Source organism: Epinephelus fuscoguttatus, linkage group LG15 (assembly GCF_011397635.1).
Source record: "Epinephelus fuscoguttatus linkage group LG15, E.fuscoguttatus.final_Chr_v1".
Taxonomy (NCBI): Eukaryota; Metazoa; Chordata; class Actinopteri; order Perciformes; family Serranidae; genus Epinephelus; species Epinephelus fuscoguttatus.
Genome location: NC_064766.1, coordinates 33949403 through 33976454, shown reverse-complemented (window position 1 = coordinate 33976454; position 27052 = coordinate 33949403). Strand labels below are relative to the sequence as shown.

At 42.8% G+C, this 27052-nt stretch overlaps 2 protein-coding genes across 4 annotated transcripts in view; one reads left to right on the top strand and one right to left on the bottom strand.

The window, feature by feature from the left end:
- Positions 1-1288: 1288 nt before the first annotated feature.
- On the bottom strand, positions 1289-12168 carry LOC125901859 (solute carrier family 12 member 9-like). The gene is made up of 14 exons (XM_049597820.1): positions 11932-12168; positions 10550-10684; positions 10213-10350; positions 10036-10133; positions 9529-9730; positions 9184-9291; positions 7645-7756; positions 7304-7461; positions 6678-6760; positions 4325-4449; positions 4020-4212; positions 3757-3931; positions 2681-2827; positions 1289-2582 (listed from the first exon to the last, which is right to left on the bottom strand). Exons 1-14 carry the CDS (start codon positions 12137-12139, stop codon positions 1642-1644), a joined length of 2823 nt encoding a protein of 940 aa, XP_049453777.1. The 5' UTR covers positions 12140-12168; the 3' UTR covers positions 1289-1641.
- A 47-nt stretch (positions 12169-12215) lies between these two features.
- Positions 12216-27052, top strand: part of LOC125901858 (chloride channel protein 2-like) — a 68626-nt gene continuing 53789 nt past the window's right edge. Inside the window, exons 1-4 of one of the 3 annotated variants that reach the window (XM_049597815.1) lie at positions 12216-12354; positions 14068-14283; positions 15054-15169; positions 15293-15381. In XM_049597815.1, coding sequence (XP_049453772.1) covers positions 15142-15169; positions 15293-15381 — 117 coding nt within the window. In that variant the 5' untranslated portion in view covers positions 12216-12354; positions 14068-14283; positions 15054-15141. Of the gene's footprint in view, positions 12355-14067; positions 14284-15053; positions 15170-15292; positions 15382-16710; positions 17699-22055; positions 22412-27052 lie in introns of those variants that run through there. The other 2 variants (XM_049597817.1, XM_049597816.1) reach the window with 2 other exon arrangements.

Here is a 27052-nt window from a genome sequence, read left to right as displayed (position 1 = left end):
GACCTACTCCAAATGTCCACTCCAATCCCAAAGTGTCGGACCCTTAAAAATTTGAATGTCATGTTTGCTCAGTGAAAATGTCAGGGGTGCTTCAGCTCTAAGTTCTTTGAGGAATGGGAAAGCACACTATTCCTAAAAAATATGAAGTAATAATAAGACTATTAAATTTTATATATGAAACAAGACAAGGCACTTTATGGATCTCGGTTCTATCTGAAGTCGGGCTGGGAAATGTATCAATATTATATTGACATTATGATGAGGCTAGATGTCGTATTAGATTTTGGATGTCATAATAGTGTTTCCTTTTCCTGGTTTTAAAGCAGCATTACAGTAAAGTGATGTGATTTTCTGAACTTATCAGACTGTTCTGTTATTTGCCTTTTTCCACTTAATCCTTATATCCACATTACTGATGATTTCTCAAAAATCTCACTGTGTAAATATTTTGGGAAAGCACTGATAGTCAACCCTACCAATTTGTTATAATATCGAGGTATTTCGTAAGAAACATGGTGATATTTGATTCACTTCATATCACCTAGTCCTAACCTGCAGGTTTCTTCCTCTTTTGTGTCCATGTGATGTATGCACCAAATTTTATTCTAATCAAGCCACTGATAAGCAGAGATATTTTGATTATAGACAATGGGACATGTTCTGCTCCTTTGGGGAGGAGCCTCACATACATAAAAGAAACTGTTTTTAAATAATTTCTTTCCATTTAAGATGCACAACCACACCTGTGTAATAATTACCTTCCCATCTTGCAAACAGGTACATTCTAAGATTGAAATATTAGCATATAGCATGAGAGCCAGTCAGCAACAGGTAAACCAGTGCTGCTCTATGCTGAGTCAGGGATGGTGAAGCTGCGAAAAAACCTGTCAGTTCAGCCTCCATATGCTTCAAGTACAACTCATATTCATGAATTGTTATTTTCAATGTTACTGCAATACATCAAAAGCCCAGTAAAGGCAAACTTGGTACAGCGCATCAGCACGGCCATGATATGGGCATATATCGCCCTCTGCAGGAATTAAACAGCCAAGACTCAGGTGCATCTTAGTGGTGCTCGACATAGACCATTGGATTGGATTGGATTAGGTTAATTGGATTAATTGATCTTTGTAAGGACACGTAGCTAATTGAGTTATTTACTAGCAGCTCAGTTCTAAATAAAATCACAAGACAGAAATCTGAGGTAATATAACAATTAATTTAATGCATTTTTCCATTAACAAGTACAAAAAGTCAAAGCTTATGATGTTCAAGAGCATGTGGTTACAATATTCTAACAAATGCATGGGCCTAATGTACTTTTGATTTTCACGCCTTTCACTCCAGAAATGTGCTGACATACATTATTATGCCTACAACACTCATAATGTTCAGTATATAACAAGTAAACTTGAGGTCATTAAATCCAACTTCCCTGAGTGTTTTAAGAATATAAGGGAAACACGAATTGTGGGTGAAATGTGGTTTGACTCAAGCATAAAACTAGTTTGCTTGTTCGTGTCAGGTCTGATGTTGTAGTTGACAGCTTCAATATGAGGTGAATAAACTGGTGGCAACAGGCACAGTCCGACCGACAAACAATACCAGATCAAGATTGTTGATGGAGTTAAGTTGAACATTTCACAGGTCAGTAGTGACCACAGGAGTGACCCCATGAATGAGCAGTGTTGGGCCCAGGTCTCGACTCAACACGTCCACCTGGTGCAGGTAAGCACGGTAACGGTTTGTGTCTGCTGGTGGCCGGGGCAAATACAGGAAACGCACAGCAGGCTGCGGGGCACCGTGTCTGCGAATCAGATTGTTGACAGCACAGATGTACTCATCTGTCAGCTGAGCAGCATTATTGGGAAATGCTTGGATGCCAATGTCCTTCTCAGCTTCCTCTTCCTCTGCTTTCTCCCTCTTCTCCTCATTCTGTGCAGACTCCAGATTCCTGCTCTCTCTTCCTCCTTGTCTCTGCCAGTGCAGCGCCACTACCTGGTCCCATGCCACCATCTCCACCTGAGCTGAAATCCTGAGCTCCTTTAGCATCATCCGCAGCTTCTTCTCCTCCCCTTCCTTCAGACTGTGACCAGCCTCCACACACAGGAAGAGGCGGAGGCTTGCGTGGCTCCAGGCACGCGTCTCTTGAAGCACGCTGGCCAACTGCAGCAGAAACAGTGAGCAGATGTCGATGTAACCGCGGCTGTCTGGTCGAAGCAGATTCAAAGGCCACACGTCAACAAACGGCCCCCTTGTGTTTCGGTAGCCTGCAATCTTTCTTCCTGTCCCCAAGGCCTCCTCCCGGTTAAACTGGTTGAAGTAACGAGCCAGTGTCACATTCTTCCCCATTTTTACAGCATCAGCAATCACTGACACATATTCCTCTTCCAGAAGATCTTTGACTTCCTCAGCATCCCGCACATTAGGGAAGAAGGGAGACCGTTGCTCTCGGGGGTCTATGGATGGAGTCACTGCATCCATGCCAAAGCCTGTAGACAGGAGTATTTTACCTTGGAGGTGGTCTTCAGGAGTGCAGTCATCATAGAAACCCAAGACAAGGGTGTTTGGCCTCATTCCACCTAGATGCAAACAGATGCATCAAATATGTGTTTTGGACAAGAGCAATCAATGATGGACAACCAACATCATCATATAGCAGCAATGTAAACAGTCCTACCGAAGCCTGTGATGAAGAGCAGGTTCTGAACACCGTGTCGGACAGAGTCTGCCAGGGTAAGGTTGACAAATGCCTTGATGTTTAGATGGTCCACTAGAGACAGCCATGAGTCGTAACGGCTCTGCAGAGGATCAGAGGGCAACCCATCTGTAGAATCACATCCAAAAATATTAATAATTAATATATAATTATAGTCTTTGACGACAAAGGCTAGAGCAAATAACGTTTAAACAGTCATCTTTAAAGAGGTCCAGTGTGTAGGATTTGGGGGGATATACTGGCAAAAATGGCACATATTAAGTATGTTTTCTTTAGTGTATTAGCAGCTGAAAATAAGAATTGTGTTTTCTACAGCAGCCCTACACAGACAAAGCAAACACTGGCTCTAAATAGGACTATTTCTGTTTTCACATTGGTCACCATAGTTAGCAGCCCTTCCGCAACGAACAGAAACACACCGATTTCTTAATGTGAAACTGCTTTATTCAGTGTTTTACCAGTTTTAAGCTACTGATCTGTTTGTTTTGAAGAGGAAGAGACATCTGCGGATAATTCAGCTCCTGCTAAAAACCTCCTAAACAATGAAAATGCGAGGAATTCTAACTAGGAGACCATTTCAACGGGTTGCAATCTGAAATCCTCACTGCTAGCTTCCACTGAATCCAGGGACGGTTAGCAATATTACTCGAGCCCTGGGGCTAAATTTTCAAAGACCATAGTATTGACAAGCTACGACATTATCGGTCCTTTCATCGGTACCTTTTAGCAATTTGGTTTAATGCAGTATTATCATCCTGCAGCCTCCCACCTGCTCTCTGCGGTCTCTGACGGGCTGACCTCCTTCAGATATACACATACAACACAAAGTCAAGTCTGTGAGCAGCAAAGAGCCCGTGGTGGAAACAAAGTAAAGATAACGCAAAAATTACTTGAGTTGACGGCAACCACGCTCGTTACTAACTTTCAAACTAGACCTTTAAAGCCTTCAGTAGTGTTGATGAATAAAAATTTGGGGAACCAATATGTCCAATGAAAAGTGTACATGTGCACTGGTCTCCTCCCTACACAGTTCTTACCCAGTAAACCCAGCTTTACATGTCCCAGCACATAGAGGCCACTCTTTTTCAGGTCATTAATGAAAGTCATGAGACCTGTGCAGCTGCGAGGGTTTGCCACCATCAGCAGCAGCTGGGGCCTCCAGAACTTCACATGGTCCTTACGCATATCCAGCATCAACAGGTACTTGCGCACCTGTGTGAACAAAGATGTGATGTAATTTTTCATGCTAACTTGCATCATATCATTGCTTCAGTGAAAGACATGGCTTGTTTTGTGATACCTGGTGGAAGATGAGAGCCTGGCTGATGTAGCCCCAGTTGCTCATGGGACCGAGGTAGTGGATGAGCATCAACAGCAGCAGCATAAAGGCTATGCTGGCAAATGCATAAATAGCACTGATCAGGAACATCATGACCAGGCAGCCGAGAATACCCAGAGTGCAGGTATGCCATGTGAAAAATCGGAATGAGGGTCTAAATTTAAAAACAGAGACAATGACAGAATGTGAAATGAAAACAACCTTTTCAAGCAGGAGTGTGCAAATAAGATCCAAAACAGAAAGCCAGCCAATATCCTGCACTTTACCTGAAGTTTGGTGCAGATGCCCATTCGAGAGCCAAACAGGCCAAGTTCACAGCCGCATAGACCAACAAGAAGAAGATGGTTACAATACCAGCGATGGTGTTCAATTTACCAGCAAACAGCACCACCTAGTGGAAGGAATAAAAAACATTAACTTGGCTTGTGCTGCATGGATCTCACTAAGGTTGTGTGTACAAGTTTTAAACACTGATTATAAAGATATGTAATTATTGTTGCATTAAAAACACTTAGTTAGTGGTACTGAGAACAATGTATACAAAAAATATAACTCCCTATATCTAGACTACTTGAGCTGCTTTTGACTTCTGGATGTAGCTTGACCCCAATATGAACTACCTTGATAAATAGCCTAAATTGCAGTAATACTATAAATGCCCATGACTTTGTAAGAATAATGTAATGAACCTTCCTATCTAGCTAATATAGTGATGCTAAGTACCATGGTAGTGAAATGAGGTGTTCACTTACAAGTGTAACGCCGCATTACCCTGCTCTGTCTTCCTGGCAAAACCTGTATGCTTTTCATTTGACAAATGAACAAAATTGAGCATAAAATATATTGCACAGCGGAGTGGTAGGCGATGGACCGGTAGATCCAAATGTAAGTAATCCAGATGGTCAGCTGCCAATTTATCTGCCTCTTTCTGCTCTTCCCTTACTTTTACCTTGCCCTCAGAGAGGAGCACTGCATTTTTCCACCAACACATTTACAAAAGGTGGCTTTACACAGTATGATGACAATGGTGATGTATTTTCAGCAATTGTGAATTATACTTTTAGGGCAAGAATGTTCAAACTTAATCCATTTCATCTTTCCTGTTACTGAAATAGACCCCTCCTGATACTTTTACACATTAAAGGCAGATAGAAAAACAGACGCCATAATTTAAGACAAAAAATTAGGGTGTAAATGGCTGTATGTTTTTTATCTTCTGCTGTTAAACATCAATTTAACGTTAAACCACTTCCATTCACTGTTCTTCTTCAGTTCTTAAAAAGGGGTAAAGGCCAGCAGTCAATGCGTGATGGCAAAAAAAAAATAAAAAATATATATATATATATCCACTTGGATGGTGACTAAAAAGTCATTTCACAAGGTGAAGTTGTGAACTAGGGCACAAATCTTAGAAGTGAAAGAGCGATATGAACGGGAAGGGGTTGAGGGCAAGAGAATTAACTCTGATCTTTAGTGGAGCTCAAGCTTTATGCACAGAGGAAAACTGTCACAACCCCTGGCATACAGTGTACTAGCCCACCGATTCTCAACCTGTGGCCCACTGGTGCCATTTAGTGGGCTCTGGAGGAACTGCCAACTGGTTGAAAACTAAATGTTGTTGGTAATTCTAAGAGTTACTAAATGTGTTTAATGTAGCTGACGCTGACAAGAGCTTTGTTTACATGTTGCCATGACAACACCAGAAGTCATACATGAGATCCTTTCATGATCGTTAAACAGTTTTCTTATGCCGTTCTAAAAGATTTTGTTTACTGTCATTTCCAGATACTTTATGAGTTAGAGTTATTATTATCTGTCTACTTGTCTTTGTTAAATTAATGATGATAAACATGTTTTTCTTTGTATGCTTTTCTTTTGTTTTTCTATACCTTTTCTTTGTAAATCACATGATCATGATCCAGAAGTGAACCCTTTTGTTTTTACAGTGTTCCCTGATACTTCTACGAACAATAAATGTAAATATGGACATCGGTATGATCCGTGAACACTTTCAAATTAAAATCCATGATTAAAATGACCAGTTACGTTGAATCTCACCACACTGCACACCGATCACAACACATCATCAGGGAGAGACAAACATGTTTTGCCACTGTTAGCTTACCAACATTACCTCAGGTGCATTGATGCAAAATGGATTGGTTTCTGGAAACCCAAAAAGTGATGTGAGAGACAACCCTGTGCCAGTAAAAGCTCCAAAGGATGTGTTGAGGAAATATGACACATTGCATTTAGATTCATGATGGCAGGCAGTGATACTGAGCTGAAAGCACAGTGCGATGATTGTGGTGAAAGTCCATAAATTTGGAGGTGCTAAAACCACCAAAGCTCCACAGACACCTAAACAAAGCTGGTGGGATGTGTTGGGAAGGCAAAATATTTTTTCTAAGGAAAAGGGACGGGCTTCTGGCACAACAGAAAGTCATCACAGTATTAACAGCTGACAGTGGCATTGCACATATTCACAGCCTGGTTTATTTTTTCTCTTTTTTTTGGTTATGTTATGTTTTTATTTGGAAAGGTGGTCTTTGGAAATTTGTTAACAATCAGTAGCGGGCCTTGTGTTACCAAGGTTTGAGAACCCCTGTCTTAGCCTACCTGTACAAGCAACCAGGAGATGAGCACCGAGGCCCAGGGGTTCCCACTTTGAGAGGTTTTCCTCGCCGGGCCCAGGACACCACCTGTAGAGATATAAAACATTAACAAAAGCAAAAGTCACTGTTATTGCTCATGGTCTTACATCAGATAAACAACTGAGTCATCCTGCACTTGTCCTTAAGCCTAACACACAATGAGAGGATTATTTTTTTTTTCTTCTGAGAAAGTCAACACTGCCAGCCATCTGTTGTCAAACGATGCCTTCCAAATTAACATGCCTCCACTTGGAAAACGAGACATGATGAAATTAATAACAAGTGTCAATTTCTCACATCTGAGATGGGAGGCCTCTTTCAACAGATGGCTGATTATTAAAATGTTGACTCAGCTTTATAGAAGACCAGCTGGAGTTGGATACACTTTCATATATTCTAGATCAACCATTTAGCCTCATCATAACCTCAACGTGGAAGATTAGTAATGAAATCCTTCTCACTACAGAAATGGTCAGAGGCCACGTCAGCTAAAACCCCACTCTTTGGTTTGTAATTCTTAATGCTGGGGAAAACAGAGAAAACAAATTGCAAGCACTGGGCAGCAGCACACATTTGGTTCAAGAATCTTACCAAACAGGTTGTCTTTGGACAGAGCATACAGGATCCTGGAGGCTCCTATCAGGTTACTCATGGCAGCAGACACGGTGGAGGAGTAAATCCCAACTGTCACCAGAGGCGGCCATACGTTGATGTCTCCCAGGAAACTGTAGTCTTTTTGGAGGAGGTGACTGAGAATAATGGATAAAACTCCAAATATGAAATGAATCAAACAAAAGCTAAAGTGCTTCAATACAAAAACTTCTACTTGAAAATCACCCGTTTAATATTTAAGTGAACACAGCATCATGGGTCATTTTTGGGTATCATATACATTTCAGGGTTCTTGTGCTAGTACTGCATGTCTGACTAACCGGTCGCAGGTCCACGCAGCCAGCAGACTAAGTACATTGTATGTGATGAAAGTTGTAAGAACAGCTGCAAGTGTTCCTCTTGGGATGGCATAGCTCGGGTTTTTCAAGTCCCCTGGAAAACACATGACAAAGACTTCAACAAAAACAAATCTATTAAACCTCTTAGGCCCTGTTTACACCTGGTATTAAACATGCATCTTGAGTGATCGAGCAGACAGCCTTAAGTATAGGTGTGAACACACTCAATTTGTCCCCAATGCGTCTTGAGATCCGTTCGCTCAGACCAGAAGTGGCCTGGGCCGCATATGACCAAAGTCTTTCAGCAGTGTGTATGCTAATGTGTCCTGGGCCGCACTGAATGACTGCCTACTCAGCTGATGTCCTCTGCATAGGCGGAAGTATGTACTTACTTGCACGCCAACGGAGTCATTTTTAAGTGTGAAACAAGACAAAGAAGCCACAACAAAAGAGAAGAAGAAGCCTGCAGCAAGGCAAAGAGCTGTGCAAACTACTACAACTTCATGGGAGGTGCATTTCTTTTTCGTCTTTAAACAGGGAACTCAAAAACTACAGTGCTAAAATTCAAATTTGTGCTGTCATGAAGTATGATCTATAGCTGCTCCACACACAAGAGCACCTGGGGGAAAAGTTCTGAGTAAAAGGGTACATTTTCAGTTTCAGAGCTGAGAACACTACAGTCAAACAAAGCTCACATGGGTATAAAAAAGAAAAACATTTTGTGGGTCCACAAAATCTGCCTCTTATTCTTTGTCTATGGAGCAGCTCTAGACTTCATACTTGATGACATCACAAGTTTGAAACTAACTTCTCTGGTTTTTGGCTTTGAGAGAGTGGCTTCACATGGTACAGTGGCTCATGTTCACAAACACTAATTAAACTTCCCTTGGCCGTGGAATTCTGGAATTCTTGGAATTCTTAATTCCCCATTCATTTCCAGAAGACTGTGCACCGGAAGTGCACTGCTGCCTCCCACCAGTTAAAAACACCCCCAAATTTGGTCTATGCAAATGTCAGCAATGTACATACTTAAGTAAGATCTGATCACAAGTTGTCACTTGAGACACATGTGGAGACGCATTCTTATGCCAGGTGTGAAGAGACAGACAGACAGACAGACAAAGAGCTGTCCACTTGTGATAGGCTCACCCAAGACATACCTAACACCAGACATAAACAAGGCCTTACTGAAGTTCTGTCAAAGTCTGGCCTCATTTACCGTCTTAAATCAGGGGCTGGATCCACCTAAGTTGGTTTCAAGACCTGCCTTAATTGGTTGTTCAAAGGCTCCTCTCCAAATGTTGCTAAGAAATGTAGCTTTCTTTAAGTCACTTGTGACTGGTAAATAAATTATCAACAGCCTAGATATGCTGTTGATTTAAGGACAGTAGAAAATTGGAAGATACATTTACTATGTACCTGAAACACTATTAGCACCATCACAGGCTTTGTGTTTTGAAAGTTTAAAAAGCCTAAAATGTATTAGGCTCTTAGTTAGAAATTATTTAATCACCATGTTACCTGACATGTTGGAGCCTGCCATGATTCCGGTGCAGCCATTAAACATAACGGCGAACACTGTGGCAAAACTCATCATGGCACCAGTTGTGTAGTCTACTGTGTAGTTGGCTATAAGGAGTGACAGAAGGCCTCAAATCAGGGATCATTAATACAATTAACATTGATTTTTAGCATGCTAGTATATTTTTCGTATCTTCTGCTTAAATATCATATCAATTGACAAATCAGAGCTAATACTATAAAGGCTGTCTTTTTCCCCATTGCATTACATTTTTAAAATAGGTTAAAGATTATTAAAGCATGAAATGTCCAGCCATCACATCTTACAACATGTCCAACACTTACGCAATAGATTGCCCTCCAAGGTGTGGAGCTGGAAGCCGGTATAATTGGCGGTGTCCAGACTGGTTCTGTTTGGACCAGAACTATCAGGGAGAATCACCATAATGGGCCCCACAATGAAAAAATTGATGAAGATGGTAGTCAGAACCGACGCGACTATGATGATGATAATAAAGGTGGCTTTGGCATAGATGTGGGCTCCCACCTGTAATGACAGGACAGTTAAATTTAGAAACTACTGGCTTATGTTATACATCTATACAGATATATACCCTAGCACTAGTGTCATGTTCATTTTTTACTTGACTGCCAGTGGTGCCCGAAGAAAACACCAGCTATTGAGTTCACTAGTAGGGATATAAACACAAGAGTCCCTTTATTCTAAATAGTTGTGAATTTAGCAAAACAGATCTCAAATAATAAATCTCAAAACTCCCGCTATGTATAAAAGCCAAAGATGAGCTGCTTGACAATAAAAAATTAGGTAAAATGAAAACAATGAAGTCTCACCAAGCAGACAATTAAACACAGGGAGAGCAGGACAGTGCCATACAGCAGAGACCACCAATATCCTGAGGGCAACACCTGATAGAGTCCTACAGCACCCTCTGAAAGGACAGTAAACAGGGTTATTATCATAGTCACATGTCTACTCTAGATGTCCCACAATGTCTCAGTGTGCTTTACCTTCTGGGATGCCAAAGGTAGACATTATGGCCTCCACCAGACCCAAAACATAGAGAGCACTGCCGCACACATTGGCAAAGAAAAACATGATCCCAATGCTGCCACCAAACTCTGGACCCAGGGCTCGGCTGATCATGTCTGGGGATCCAAGTTAAGGGATTGCTGACTCCAGATTTAAAAATGTTAACTAAGAGAGGGGACCTGTGCTACTAGTTGGAAAAAAGCAAATCATGGGGAGGAATTAAGAGCGGAGTCAATTTTTTCTCAATCCATTAGTCAGGCTTAATCACAGACACATACCCAAGTGAGGCTTTTAAGCTACGGCAGGAAAGGATACAGTAGGCACCTCCAGCATCCAAAGCCCCATTGGTGGAGATGGCACAGACAGAAAGCACAGTCATTGTGATGATTAAGTAGGCCACTAGGAACATGACAATGGCCTGGTAGAGCCCTGCTTGACCCACAACAAATCCTGCAAGAGGTGGAAGGAAATCTGACTTGTAATGTAGCCTCAGGACTGTATGTTTGCAAAATAACTTACGGGATATATATATATTTTCTCATCACTTCCAAAGCAATGATTAACTGATTAATCCATCGAAAGAATACAAATCACCAAAATTTTTGATAATGAATTACCTGTTTTGGAATTTTTCCAAGCAAAAATGTCAAACATTTGTGGTTTCCAGTTTCTTAGATGTGAAAATGTGTTGCTTTTCTTTGTCATTTATGATAGTAAATGAAGAGTCTTTGGATTTTGGCTTGCTAGTTGGACAAGAGAGACGAACTGAACTTTGGGTTTCCTGGAAAATGTGATGAGCATTTTTTGACAATGTGGACTAAATGATTAGTTGATTATGAAGTGTGAAGGAGATGGACCCAAACCTGTCAACAATTTCTTCCTCACGAAACAAGAAAGCTGTCAAAACTATAAATGTATGCAATATCTTCAAAATTCTTATGTGAACCTCCTGCAACATCCACACAGCTTTTTTATAAACATTAATTTGTGTTACATTTGTTTTACTTTCGTCGTCCTTTTCTGTTTGCTTGTTTTTTTTGTTTTCCCAATGCTCCATTTGTGCGTGTATTATTCTGATGAAATATGTTCCAGCTCTCATTGTATCTTAGCTGAACATGAAGTTTATCGATACTGAAAAAAAGAAGAAAAATTGATCGATTAGAGGTGAAAATAATCACCAGATCAGTCTATAATGAAACTAATGGACACAACAGATGGTGTAAGGTATCGCTTTCTTGAATTATTTCACTAATTTGAATTTGCTGCTATTTTTCATTTTATACTCACTGTTAATTTAATATCTGTGAATTCTGCGCATTTTGCTAAAACAAACAAGCTCTGGGAAACTGAAGATAGGCATTTCATTGACCCACCCAGAATTGAATTGATTATCAATAAAAGATGGACACATTAATATACTGGTAAATGGAAATGTTAGCTACAGCCTTCAAAAACATGTCAAAGAATAATGACTTTAACTGATTAGGATTTATATTTTATCAAGACTCAAATTAGTAATTCAGAGGCTAACTTCAAAATGGATTATTTCACCTACTTGTTAGCATCGACCTAACCGCCAACCTGGTTCAACCTGAACCGTAAGAGCCGTATTTTTTCCACAAGGTTTATTTATTTGTGTTTTACTTCAGCCTAATGAAATGTTTGTTAAGTGTTAGCTCTCTTCTAACTTTACTCACCAATGCGCAGAAACACAACGACGCTAAACATAGACAGTAAAGTCGGTATGACCACGCCAAACACCACCCCGAGCTTCCGGGCGGTCTTGTCCTTCCTCCGTCGACCGTCTCTGCCCGCCTTCGCCCCGCCGTGCTTGGACCAATCTTTCGGCTCCGGACTGGCGCTGGTGGTAAGTCGGTAATGAAGAAGAGGAGCCTTTTCTGCCATGGCGGCTAAGCTATTGGTAATTAACGGTAAAAGCACCTCGCTGGCGTCAACTGTAAAGCAACGTTTCAACCGCAGTGCTCAGATAACCTCAACGTCTTTTCTGTAGCTATGGTGACATTTGCTAACGGTCGAATCAGGGGTTAGCTAACACCAGTGGAGTAGCCGCCATTAGCCTCCGCACCTCCCTTACACGGCGCCCGGCTCACACTCTGCAGGTAATGACGATTGGTTAATGAAAAAGTGACGTCACCGCCCGTGATGGTCTCATCCAATCAGTTGCTCTTCTTCTCAATTAATCCTTGTTTATATCCGTTAGCATTAGCAAGTAGCTAATTAGCGTTAGCCTAGCTATAAAAATCTACCTTACCTGTGACCTACCTACCTAAATAAATAAATAAACAAATACATGAATAAACAAATGAGTAATCAAATAAATGGCAGTATGAAATCAGAGTTTATTACATATTGTGTTGCAAAGTTTTTGTATAATAAACAGCATGTATCAGTATTTACTGTAGCAAAAATGTCCTCTTAAATGCAAAATCAGGGTATTTATTTACACAAAGAAATTCACAAGTAAATCTAACATAGATTTCCTGAATTAGAAAAAAGCAATGCATAGAAACGTGCACACAACTACAGGAAATATTTAAAAATAAAATGTAAACAGAAAAGATCTAAAAGTGCATTGAGAATAGACTAGATTTGCTTTCTAAATTCATACCAACATGTATGTGTGTGTTTTTTTTAAATTCAGCTAATGTGCAAGGACAGTCTAGCAGTATTTGCATAAATACCAGAATGAAAATCAAACTGTTTTGGCTCTGGATATGGGCAGTGAGTTTCCAGCCACTTTGCAAGACCTTTGTACTGCTGACAAAGGAGCAAAAGAAATCTGGCATTAAAACATTGTTTTTGTAGGCTTGTATTAGTCCTGTGGGCCTACAACCAAATTTAAGCATCCCTAGTTTAATGTAGAATGATACAAACAACTGCGTTCATGTCATACATTCATTTGTCACTGAATTTTATCACTGCAAACATATTGCTGTCTTTTATTTGTCTTGTCTAGCTGTAGTTCCTCTCTATGACCAGCAGAGAAGGGTGTATTACTTCATTTTACTCTTAAGAGTCACACTATACAAAAGCAAACATTTCACAAGTTTGAAATTTACATATATTGAAAACGAAATGTAATGGAATGTGTTAGTGGATATAAGCAAAGGCAAGCTAAACCACTCAAACCAACAGTAAGCAAGTGAGAAAACCATTGTGGTAGATGCTTGTGGACTCATACATGTGCCAACATACTGATTTGTTTCCCCAGGATGCTACAAAAAGCTTGGTACAGGGTAGCTGAACTGGTGTGAGGAGAGTTGCCGAGCCTTAACACTCACTCTGCAAGGGAGGAGTTTGGTGACAGAAACCAGACAAATAGGTGGACAACAGAGAGACAGACTGATGGGAAACTACAAATCTGGCCAGAAAACAATGATTGCTTTCATAGACTTGCATTGGTTCTATGGGCCTACAACCAAATTTAAAGCTTCCCTAGTTTTATGTGGTATGATACCAAACACCTCACTCCCATCATACATTATTTTGTCCCTTAATATTATCATTGCAAACATATTGCTGCCTTTAACTTCTATCCTTCCCGGCTGTAGTTCCTCTTAATGACCAGCAGAGAAGCATGTCTTACTTCATTTTACTCTTATGGTGTCACTACTAAAGAAAACATTCCCCAAATTTGAAATTTGATAAAGGCAACAAGGTGAGGAGAATATCCAGATCACATTGGCTGTTTTTCTCTGATGGATTTTCATTCTTCTTTTATTGTCCCACTGGAGCTCATCCCCCAGTTTGTAAAGAACACTGCATCCACCTAAGTTGCTCTTGTGTCACTGGGAAATGCATCTGTCTTGCAGGTTAACCATGAACCGCTCCAGTTTGCCTGAGAGCAGTTGGTTGTAACTCGACAGGACTGTGCGCAGACTCTGGGTGCCTCGAGGAACACAGGACATTGCTGGACTCACCACTGGCCCCTGCTGGTCCAAACAGAAAACACAACAATAAAGATAGTTGTTGGAATCAATCAGAAATACCGTGAGTAAAACAAACAGGAGGCTGGAAGTTATCCAAAGGTCAGTGACATAACATCAAACAAAGATTTTAAAATGGCACTGTTTACTGATAGTAACACTTACAAAACTGAAATCCCCAAATAACCCTTCCAAATTTTAAGATACTATGTAAAACACAGTTCACAGGACATCCATCTTGCACTGTGTCTCAGTAGGAAAGTATGCACTGCTATCTTCTTCCTGTCCCGAGGAAGGAAGGCTTGGGGTCACACAGCATTACATCATCACACCCCAAAGCCACAGATTTACGAGAAACCAGGATATTTCCACACCAGAGGAAACTGATAATGCCTCTGAATCAGATGTGAACCAGTGAGAGAGAAGCCCATCAACACATTTTCACTCACTTTGTGTGAATGTTCATCGGCACCCTGATGAATTTTACTTGGCTCCATGTGTGACTGACGAGGACAGACTGAGCCCGGGTAGCTTTGATTTGGGGATTTATAGGTCACAAGGCATCCAGATGATAAAATCAGAAGTGGAAGTTTGTGACAAGCCTGGGCTCGATCAAAAGCTTTTCAATGATGTGCATTTGGGAGCCTCTTGACTGTGAATATAGTTATTTAAATGATTATATGTACCCAAGACATCCAGAAACTTTGCAACTAAATTCGTAGCAATCTTAATGTCAACATGTACACTTCTTTTCACCAGCAAATCACCAAAAATCACTGCTTGGTTGCATGCATTCTGTCACTGTGAATGTGTCTTACACTCAGCTGAAGGTTTGTGAGAATAAGCAGGTAATTGTTGATGTTGTTCTCCAGTCTCTGCAGTAGCAAAGTGGCACATCCTGCCTGGCCTGGGGCCCTCACAACCTTCACACCTTCGATAAGAAGCCTCAAGGATGCAACTATGTCACCTCTCTTCTCCTGGTGCTATGGTAACACACACACATACAGAAAAAGATTTTAAAGACAGGCTAAAACACCTAAACCAATAGAAAACCACTGTGATAGAGGATTGTGGACCATACATGTGCCAACATACTGATTTGTTTCCCCAGGATGCTACATGAAGCTCGGTACAGGGGAGCTGGACTGGTGTGGGGAGGGTCGCGGAGCCGTTACAGTCACTCTGCAAGGAAGGAGACAGGTGACAGGAGCCAGACAAATAGGTGGACTACAAAGAGACACATTGATGCGAGACTACAGGTAACAGACAGGCAGGAAGATTAGATACATCACCTCAGCAGGTGGAAGAGAGACAGACAAATGGTGGGGAAATTTATCTGTAAAAGTCATATCCTCACCAGTGCTCTCTCCACCTCTGCCACAATATTCATAGCCCTCCTGGCGCTTTTATTACACACAAATTCTATGGGTTTGGTCTCAGCATCCCACACCTCAGAGGCTACCATACAGAGCAGCAGGAGTCCTGGACAAACACATGAACACACATTGAATCCCAGGCGTCAGTGCATTAGTGCATTAAAATTCTCACAAGTCAAACTTTTTGGACTCACTACTCACTGCTTAAAGCCATGCCCTGCTCGGCTGCTCCCAAAGAATCCACATTTGTTCCATTAAGACATGTGCCAGGTGGAAATCGCCCTGTGTCCACTGTGGAGGAGCTGTGTGTCCTTTTTGTCTTCTCACCACTTGTTTTCCCACCTTCTCATTCAGTGGTGGGAAGTGCGAGTGTTATCTAGCCCGAGAGCAGGATGCACTCCAACTTCCCTGCCGTGCAGTTTAACAAAATGTTACAGACTGAAAATGGCATTTCATTGATATTACAAGACTATTTTGCTTCTCGTTCAGCCAGAGTTGGCTTTCAGAGCGTTGAGGGGACAGCACGCTTGCTGACTAAAAGGTTAATGATTTATTATTGTGAAAGACTCCATTTACACAGCTGACATCAAATCTGGGCTCTACTGCTGGAGGCTATTTACTTTTTGTCAAGGTTTGCTCCAGCCAATAGTGGTAGCAGCTTGGGTCCATATAATTGACAAAATTGGTGTCAGAGGGAGCTACACAGCCCGCTCACAGCATGTGGGTGTGTGTAAACTACATGTGGGTGTGTAGTCTGTTTGTGGTGACTTAACTTCACGCAAGGGACTTGGAAAATAGTGTTTTAAGAGATTTCAGATATACCCACAATCCCACAGAGGGTTGAGGCAGACTGTTTTCACATTTAGGTTCACTAAGGCTTTTAAAGTTGTGCCAGGATTTTCATTTTCTAACTTTATTTTTGTAAAAACACATTTTGACTCAGCTGCTTCATGTATTCTTACAAGCATGTGGTCTCTGCAGAGAGGACAAGGTGAAATCACTGCCAACGTGATTACACCTCCAAGGATTGTTTAATAGCCTCACTGGCTGTATTTATCACATAGGAGGAGAAGTCAACGAGCGGTCTTCACCCGGATACATGCAATCGTCCATCGGGTTGTTATGCCTGGGGGGCGCAGCTGGAAGACGCGGTAACGCTCCAATTCAATTGCCACGCACGGGGGGTTGAGGAATAGCTGTCAATTGCATGGATAAGAGAAAAGATGGGGGAATGCACCATCCATCCTCATTTCGGAGCACACGTGCTTAACCCCATCACCTCAGCCTGGACATTGACTGAGCCCCTGCCCTCTTCTATTTGCGCCCAAGCCGTTTATGCGTGCCATGATTAAGACGCATGACGTCTAATATTAAACCCCAAGAGTGTGTGCATGTGTGTGTTGCCACATAGGCTACAAGGAGAGAGAGAGAGAGGGGGAGATGCAGAGGAAGAGGGAGAGAGACAGAGAGAGCATGGACACAGAACACATGCCTTCTTTTTCTCCCCTCAAGCCTCTTGCTATCTCTGCAGACAATCCCGACCGCCGTTAATTAAGACAAATGTGCGCCGCGGCTCCGCGGATAATGACCGGAGCGCCTGGATTTCTGCACACAAGGAGAAAACTGCGGGCCATGGCATTGACGGTACCCGCATTGCATCACGGACACGACACCCGGTACCCCGCTGTCTCCCTCCCACCTCAACTGGAGCCGATGAGGAGACTGTAGCATCTTATCACAGAGTTTCTTTGCCTCACAGTCCCATGCAGCCGCGCACTCAGGCGGCCGGCTGTTTGTCGCTCCTCGTCTCCAAAGCCAACCAGCAGCTGCCTGCTCCGCTGTGCGCAAAACCGGTAATTACGCGCCGCGTTGACAACTTTGGCGCGGTGCTGTTTGGATTGCGCATCAGCAGCGGGCCGGTTTCTGGGATCTACCGGCGGAGTGAAGTGTGATTTCTCCGGGAGTCATCTGCTGCCCGATCACATCGTCGATTAAGCGTGCGCTGCAACCTGTAGCTGTGTGCCCTTTATTCCATTAATTGTTCCGCCTAGGCACAATGGAGGGACGCAGCTGACGGTTTTGAATCCGTAGCCCGAGGAGGAAAGAAAAAAAAGAGGAGGAAAGCAGACTCAGGGGAAACCGTAAGTGTGCTGCGTCCTGACAAGATGCATCTCCGTCTCTTATCTCTCTCCAAAGTGTCTAATCTTTTAGTGTCTCTTGAACTTTGTCCATCTCTGGCTCAAGGGCAAATGTTAATTGAAGGTCTGATTGTTTTGTGGAGTATTTACTGGTGACGTGGTGTCATTTTGTGGTTACTTCAGACAGTTTAAGTATTTTGTTTTAGCTAGGACAAACAGGAATGACTGACAATTGAGAAACTTGCCATGCAACACAAAAAGGGGCACAGGTGGTTGTACTGGCATAATGTTGTGCACCAAGGACTCAAGGTCTTTGTACTGTAATACAGATGTATTGCAGTAAAATGTCTGTGAGAAAATGCACACATAATGTCAGATTAAATTATTTTTACTGTTACTTTCAAACTTACATTACACGAAAAAAGATAATATAATGTAAGAAATAGTCTGAGATTATCCCTCTGACCTCCTTGAATTTAAAATATCTTTGCTTACAATGATGAATTAATGTAGAATTAAACTAAACCAAACCTTCACCCAATTCTTATCACAACACCATTTGTTTAAAACCATTTCCTGTGCTTTCTCATCATGTGGTATTGAGTTTTCTTCACTGTCACACAGGACAGGAGACACATTGTTTTTCCTCCCGTATTTTGGTACCAAACCTCCATGCAGAGGTGGGTGGTTTATATTTCTAAAGCATCCTGCAGAGATGGAGGGATGTGGGTCAGTGTGCTGGAGCTTGCGGCTGCAGGGCACCCAGTTCCTCCGCTGCCGGGGCCACAGCATGCCCCTGCCTGTCTGTGGCTGCCGGCTCCATGATAAAATGAAGTCAGAGACACTATTTACCCTCAGTTATGAAGGAGGGAGATGATGTGAGGACGAGTTGTAGGCGCAAGGTGTGTACGAACCTGAAGTGCATGAATAATGAGATTTGTGAATGATGTGTGTGTTCGGGTGAAATCCCTCCCAATACTCAGTGGTCCCAGAGGCTCTGGTTCATTCTGGTGCCTGTGGTCTGGCGCTTTGAACTGGTTGCCTTGCCAACAGCCAATCAGCTGCAGTCTTGTGCAGGACTGTTTTATCTGTCAGCCCGTCAGAGGCATTGACTCCCAGTGGAATTAAGTCTTTTAACCTGTAAGGGATCAGAGAGTTTGATATTCAAATGCATGCTGGTCTGTGACCAGTGAAATTGTTTAATGTATTGCCATCCATTTAAAGCTTGAATTCATCAGTAACCTGCTGCTTGGGTGGTACAATTTTATGCTAAGAGTGCACAAGGCGACTCTATCTGCTTCGGCCTGAGAAAGTTCTGAACTTCCTGAAAATGTGAACTTCCTGAATAATCCATCCAACTGAGGGCATATTGGCAAACATGATGGATGTCTGGCTCCTGATGAAGTAGCAGTGAACTCTTGAAACAGTGGTTATCCTTCAGGTGCGAGTCTCACTTGGCTCCACATCTGTCAGTGCAATAGATTCTGCTGCCTGTGAGTAGCACCTCCGAAAAGCCTTTGGTGAAAGCCCAGAGAGATGAGCTCACAGTATTGTAATACATGTGTCATCTGAGGAACAGAAGTGATCTGAGAGCGTAACAATCCTTCATGTGTGAGCTTTCAGTGTTGAATGCAATCTCTCCCGAGAAGTGCGTCTGCAAACACACACACACTAACACACGAGGCAGTTTATGGCGCATGAGCCTCTACAGTGACTGTTGTGGTGCCCATGAGCACAGCACTTCACTATGAAATGCTCCTTGTGGGGTCGTTTGGCAGACAATAGTTGAAGCATGTGGTTCTCTTGTGTGAAATACACTTGAATATGAGGCAATGCATTAATCCCAGCATAAAGTGTCTCAGTAAGGTGTGGGGCCACGATGAGAACAGCTTCAATGCTCCATTGCACTGATATGGGCCTTTGAACACCATTCTCCCACATGGTGGTTCTTCATTTGGTGTTTCAAGGATGATGGTGTCTGTTGAGATCTGGTGTCTGTGAAGACAGGTGCATGTTATTCACATAATGTTCATACTAATTTATTCACCCTTTGTGCCCTATGGATGGTGCTGCTGGTGGCAGTGATGGGAGGACCGAGTCTTTTCACAGTATCGGCTCCTACGAGCTGATTCGTATAAATGTATCGAGAGTTCTGGTACTTTTTGCAAAATATCATGTCACTTTCTTCATGACAGTCTGTCACAGTATATCCACATTAATGCATTACCAGTCATCATGTATAAGTTTACATCATTCATTCATTCATTCATTCATTTACCTTAACCGCTTATGTTGTTAGTGGTTGGAGCCTATCCCAGCTTACATCAGGTGTGAGGCGGGGTACACCCTGGACAGATCACCAGACTTTCACAGGGCTAACACATACACATTCACACGTACGGCCAATTTAGGGTCACCAATTAACCTGCATGTCTTTGGACTGTGGGAGGAAGCCGGAGTACCCAGAGAACACCTACACTGACAAGGAGAAAACATGCAAACTCTGCACAGTTTACATTAATAAAGATAAAATATTCATTTTAATGCATTGATTTAACCTCCCACTTGTGTGTAGGTTGGCTATGTCAGCTTAATTTGATGTTACAGAAATGTCACCGACCGACGATCCGTCATTCTTTGAAGGGCAAGTAGCAGACATCCCCACAGCCTTGTGCTGCCTTTGTCAGAAAATCATCAATCATGGCTCACTTAATTTGTCTCCTTTGCTCTTCATTATTAACATGTTGTTTAATCACACTGTGCGATAAAAGACAACAAATCCATTTTGTTGCCACATTACAGCTAAAAGCTCATGAACGCACCAAAGTCAGAAGGAGGACCATGCGAGAAGCACCTGAATGCACCATTGTCCTTGGCTGATGGAGGTCTGGACTCGAGTCTGATTCAATCACTTTTTATTCACTCATTGCAGCAGGCAGCATGAGCAGTACCATATGATAACAGCAAGTGTGCAAATGGGAAAGGGCACTCAGACTTTCGATAGAGTTGTTCAAAAAGATATTTTCATTCATTTTTGCTCATCATTAATCGCTGGAAAGCTCACTTCAGATTTTCCACTTAAACTTGTCACTCATCTGTACACTGTGTGTACACTCACATTCACACCTACAGCCAATTTAGATTCACCAATTAACCTGCATGTCTTTGTACTGTGGGAGGAAGCTGGAGTACCCAGAGAAAACCCACAGTGACAAAGGGAGAACATGGAAACTCCACACAGAGGAGCTCCCCCACCCCAGGTTCAACCCAGGTACCCTCTTGCTGTGAGGCGACAGCTAACCACTACACCACCCACTGTCCAAATAAAACAAATGTAATTCAGGAAAAACAATTTAAAGGAATATTTTTTGCCTATTCTCATAACAGGGAGCAGCACATCTGCACAGCAGTCTAACGTACCTGTTAATGATGCACCTGATTGAAGCGGCTCTCATATTCCAGATGGCGAAGGCAGGGCCGACACACAGAGTCAGTAGTCACGGGATTAAAACGTTAAAACTCTTAAATCTCAAATACCAAATCACCTTTTTTTGAGGGTCATCCGCTGCTGTGGGTACCCAACTGGATGCGGAATATACTGTGAATGTCAGCAGGGATATCTCAAGTTGCAGGAGGTGTGTAATTAAATACATCAAGTTGCATCATGGGAAATACAGGCTTAGATCCGGTTTTTGGATATTTACCCTTACTGGGAACTAGAAGTCAGAACATCTTGTCTTCAGCTGCATAGACTTTGACCATTCTTGATTAAATCTGACTTTTGTGAGAGCCTTATCTTAATGAACGTAAGTGCCCCTTTAAGAACACCTCACTGAAAAGAGACCAAAAATAGTAGGATGAGATTTACACAGATTATCTGAAATCAAACTGCAGGGAGTGATTGTGCAAAACACTGGAGCCACCTCACTTAAAATTACTCATCCTGAGAGGCTACATGACAATGAAGTACAGGAATGAGGTAAAAGGGCACGGCTGCTATGAAGTCACTAATGGGTGCTCAGCCACCATTCTTATTCACTTACTAAAGGGACAGCCTATTAAAGGGCTGTTGTAAAGATGTCTTTATGACATTGACAGAGCCATATATCCGCCCAACACGAGCCTCACCCTTGTGAATTACTCATCACACTTGATCAATCCAGTGATGACTCAAATCGGGAGCAAAGGACAGCTGAGAAATACCACGCAGGAATAAAAAAAAACCCCATACCATACACTCCATCATTTGTCATTTATCCCAACAGGGTTTTATTACACCTGCACCTGCACACGCCTCCACACAAAAGCACAAAAACATCATCAAATCCAGTAACTCCGGAGAGACAGTAGCACAGTGGAGTGGAGGAGGGAGGCGGTGTTTTGCAGTCAAACCGCACCAGCGCTGCTGCGAGGCGACAGCCGGCTACACTCTCATCTGGCTCACACACACACACACACACACACACACACATACGCACACACGCACATCACAGCGGCAACGGCGGAGCTTTGCATCATGCGGGAGGGCTCATGATAAGAAACCTGTTACACGCTGCACATGTGATGGCACGCAGCCGCGCCGCCGGGTCCTCCTCCGCAGATTAATTAGACTTGGAACTCCTCAGAGTGTCTCGGATCGGGTGTCTTAATGAGGATATTGCGACAATGGCCAAGGACAAGACAGAAAACCGGACGCTTCAGTATCAGCAAACTTTGGTGAGTTTCGCATGAGGTCATAGATGATGCTTTCAGTCGTGACGGGCATGGAGGGGCGTCATGGATGCCGGCGTGGCCCGGAGGATGGAGACACAGCTGCCGGTTGCTCAACTGTGTCCTGTATGAGGACGAAAGGAGAGTATGTGCAGCTTTTTATAGGATAATATATCGTATTAGGCTATTATATATATAAAAAATCCGAATCAAATAGTCTCTGTGGGCTGGTTTTATTCTCTTGACGTCTGCTTTCTCTGTAGTTGCTGCTCTCCATTCATGCACCTTGATCCACAGGTGTTGCATCACTCTCAGCCTCTGCCTGGCCTGCCTTAATAATTAATTCTTACCAATTTAGCTTTCACTAAACCATGTCAGATTAATTTGTTCAGCTCGAGAAAATGCATGTGTGGCTATCTCTGATCACTTTATGTGTGGCCTAATGGGTCATGATTAAGATGTTAATATCCTTGAAACATAAGATTAGAGCCTCACCCTGCTTACTGAGCTCTACCGTATTTTCGCTCACGTCCCGTGTCTTCCTTATCTCCCCTCTTTCTTCTGCAGATCTCGTCATCCCCTCATGCCCCCACGTGTCATTTTCCCCCTCAGCTCTTCCTGTTTGCAAGAGCGGCCCCTTTTTACTCATGAACCAAAAGTGGAGTGTTTCTGAATATTAATTGCCTCATGCACCAGTTTTCCCCACTCATGTCAGTGCAGGACTGACAGTGATGCCCTGGAGCACTCCACGCAGGGATATCTATATTCAGATAAAGGGCCAGACAGATAGGCTGGCAGTCAGTCACCAGTGGATTAAAGTGTCCTTCCACCCTGATTTGTGAGTCTGTGACTGCAGCTATCTCTCATCTTCTTTCCCTCTCTTCTTTCTTGTGTCTCACATGTGCGCAATCTCTCGGTCAGCCCGTCTTCGTGCAGCTGTGCTGGGCCCAAGTGGTACAGAGGTGTTTCTTCTTTGTTGGTGTGAAGATCGATACCATGCTGTGTGTCTCCGTGCAAAGATCAATAGTAATGTAAAATGGCAGTCGGAGTCTCTGAGGATTGGAGCGTGCTGTCTGCCCCCTCCCTCTCCTCTGACCATAGCACTCAGATCAATGGCTTTACCATTCACTCACTGCATACCAGTCCATTACACCAAAAATAGATGCATGTGTGTCTCTCTGATTGTGCAGTTTGTGTCCCGATACTTTCCAACTACAAAGTGGTAGCACTATTCATCATACACCTCCCCTCTGGTAAAACAAAGCATCTGTGTTTTCCCTCTTAGAAAACGGAATGATACGCAGAGATAGATATTAGCCACAAATTTAAATCAGATAAGCGACGGTTTATTGCTTGCGTCGCTGCGTTATAAAATTGCATTCAAGTGTTGACAAAAGGATCTTCTGTGTTTTATTGTTTGCCATCAGCAAGATTCAGTGGATTTTTCAGTCGTGTGGTTGCATGAGTTTTTGGCAGCACAGGAGCACTGATGCTGTATAGCAGAGCTGAGTGGATGACATGAAGCAGATAGAGAGTATAGAGATCTGTCTGATAACTTCTCCGCGAGGAAGCAGCATAGAAATGTCATCTCATTCACAGCCACTGCACTAAAAATACCATTTCCCTCCAGTATTGATACGTGTCTGGCTTATAATCTTTGATTGGAATCAGGAGCTGATTGACTGAAGCGTTCACCAAGGCAATGGAACAAAAATAGCCCCTTTAATTTATGACTCCTGTTGAAGCTGGAGTTTTAAAATCAATGAGCATTGCTGTGACAATCCATTGAGATAACATGTGGCGGGTATCATAACTTCTCACATAAATGAGCTGAACAGCTGAATAATGGATATAATTACAGTGCAAATGGCCATGATTACATTTCCCTTTGTGCAAAAAACAATTATTTGATATGTAAATGATAGCCATTCATATATCGTGCACAGCGGCAGCCACTGCACCAAACAGATTTCTTGGAAGTTTCTTAGAAAGCATCCCCACTAACCTCTCCGAACTCATTATCTGGAGGGAATAGTAAAACAGAGAATAAACAGGCTATTTATAGCCATTAAGATATTCGTGAAAAAAGGCGGTGTGAACAGGGCTCTTTATTTTAAGCAGCAAGCGGTCCTGTGCGGAGATGCACCAGAGATCCTTTGTGCAGCGGCTGACAGTTGGAAAGCAACCAGGGTCTGGTGCATGGGTCACTGGCTTCTACAACTGCTGTCAGGTGCACTGCATGCTGGGACAGCCAGCAGTGGCTGTCTGCCTCCCCAATGCCTCGTGGGATGGAGGAATGGAGCAGGTAAATGTGGAGAAGACGCTGGCAGAGACTGAAAAGAAAAGAGACAGACTGTGTTGTGGTAACTTGGTGTCGAAGTGTTGCAGCCCTCCATCTGAATTCTTCTCTTTTTGCTTTTTTAAGAGGTGTAGGAGGTCTAGATGTGTCATTGGGTTCGCACGTATGCATGTGTTTTCTCTTTTCAGAAGCGTGGGCAAGCGTGCTCCATAGGTCCTGCATGTGCATTTAGTTTGTGGGGGTGTGCGTGTGTATGTGGGTGGGTATGCTGTGTTTACCTGACCACACATACGTGCTTAAATGAGTGTGCGGTAAGTCTCTGTCGGAGCGCATGTTAGAGGTGGCATGTTCATGTTCTTCCAGCAGCGGGAGACCTGAGGATTTGGCCGCTGCGAGGATCAAAGTCATGATCCACCTGGAGAGGAAAAGCCGATACACCGCACCTTATACACCCCCCCCACCACACTCCCCGCCACAGGGCACTGCAGCACCGCGGAAATGATGCACAGCACACAAGCTGCCGGCCTTTCTGAATGTATGCATGTGTGTGTTTATTTCTGAGCAACCTGCTCCCCTGACTATGAAGATTTACCGCTGAGCAAATCCAGTTCTCACCTTTTTGTATTTGTTTCCATATGTCTGCGGTTGATGAATATTTTAAGCTACTGCAACAAAAAATTATGTAAAAATACGCTTGTAGTGGTGCAAGAGAAGAGCACACTTCTGTCTCACAAAGACAAAGCATTGGCAGGTGGTTTGCCCAGATTGATCAATTATGAATTCTCCAGCAACAAAAAAATAAGATGGAAACATTTCCACACAGAGTAAGACTCCTCATACTTATATATTTGCATACTGTTAGTTTGCAGTGTGCAGCATGCAGACACAGATTGTCCTCTGAACAGCAGTGAGCAAGCACTCTGTCCACAAAAAACTGGACTGTGAGATCTGTTGCCTCTCTCTTCTCCTTTGTATTGTTTGGTGTAAAGAGTCACAGACCAGTTGGTTTGGTAAATACCAGCATGCTGTTTGCAGTTTACTTCAGCCGCTTTAAAGGATTTCTGTGTTTTTGTACAATTAAACAGTGTCTCTGTACATCTCATCACCATGTGGTGCAGCTGTGAGGAGAAGCTTCATGAAGAAACGCAGATATTTTGAATAGAATTTGACTGTCATACACGTCTCTGTTGTATCTCAGCATCTCTCTCTCTCTCTCGCCGTTATACACACAAACACACACACACACATAAAAGCGCTGTCTCTTCAGGGGGGTCTAGTTCCTCATAGTCAGCACTCTGTACATTCTCCCACACAGGAGCTGGCTTGGGTCCATTTCAGCTCCTGTCACTTCCGAATAGTGCTGTTACCTGCACGCCACTGAACGGGCCACTGCAGAGACTGCAGACAGAAAGAATCCATCTCAATTCATTTGACTGTTAAAATAGACCCTGCTCATTGTACTGTGCAGAGTGTACTCACAAACCGAAGAGCTAGCTGCCAAGATACAAGATATTTTAGACGCTGTTTAAAAACCACTCAGAGAACATAGGGCCCAATAATCTGTAATAATAAACATTTGTTAATAACCCAAAATGAAAATGTAGCATTGTGAAATAAACTGCGGTGGAACGAGTATTGAAATCCTTTACTTAAAGGGACAGTTCACCCCTTAATTAAGCCCAGTTCAGACCAAAGATTTGCAACAAGATAGGTTGAAACATGCAACTACTTGTAATGTGCCATTCTGCAACATTCTTAAAACCTCCTGGTTCACACCAATGCAACTCGATGAGACAGTGTATCATCTCTGTGCAACAACTCTCTATATTTCTGTTCTGATTTGCAGCTTTTCAGGCTTATTTTGTGGCTGAATATAATTTGTAGCTTCTTAAATATGTATGAGGATAGTGATAGTGAGATACTGGCTACAGTTGCATTTGTAGTAGTGATGAAACGGTGAAAAACAAACAAAACAAGCATCAGCTGGACTGTATTCATAATAAATACGCCAGAATAATATGCATAACCAGCGCCAGTTGATCAGTCAGTGGCAATGTGTGTTGAAGGGGCATAAGAACAAACAGCAAGCAGCAGCAGCAGCCCACCATCCGGCACATGGTGAGGATGGAAATGGAGGGCTCATTGAGGAGGTAGCACATGCAGCAGCAAGCGAACATGCTGTCTGTGGTCACTTTGACTAGACCACTAGACTTCACTACAAGCCGATTGGCTGTAGAAACAGGTGATGTGCTTTCCATTCCCAAACAAGCCACCTGCGATTTGACTAGCTGAGTTGCAGGTGACACCATCAGCCAGCCTGAGTCGAGCTCAGATCAGCTAGTTTACAC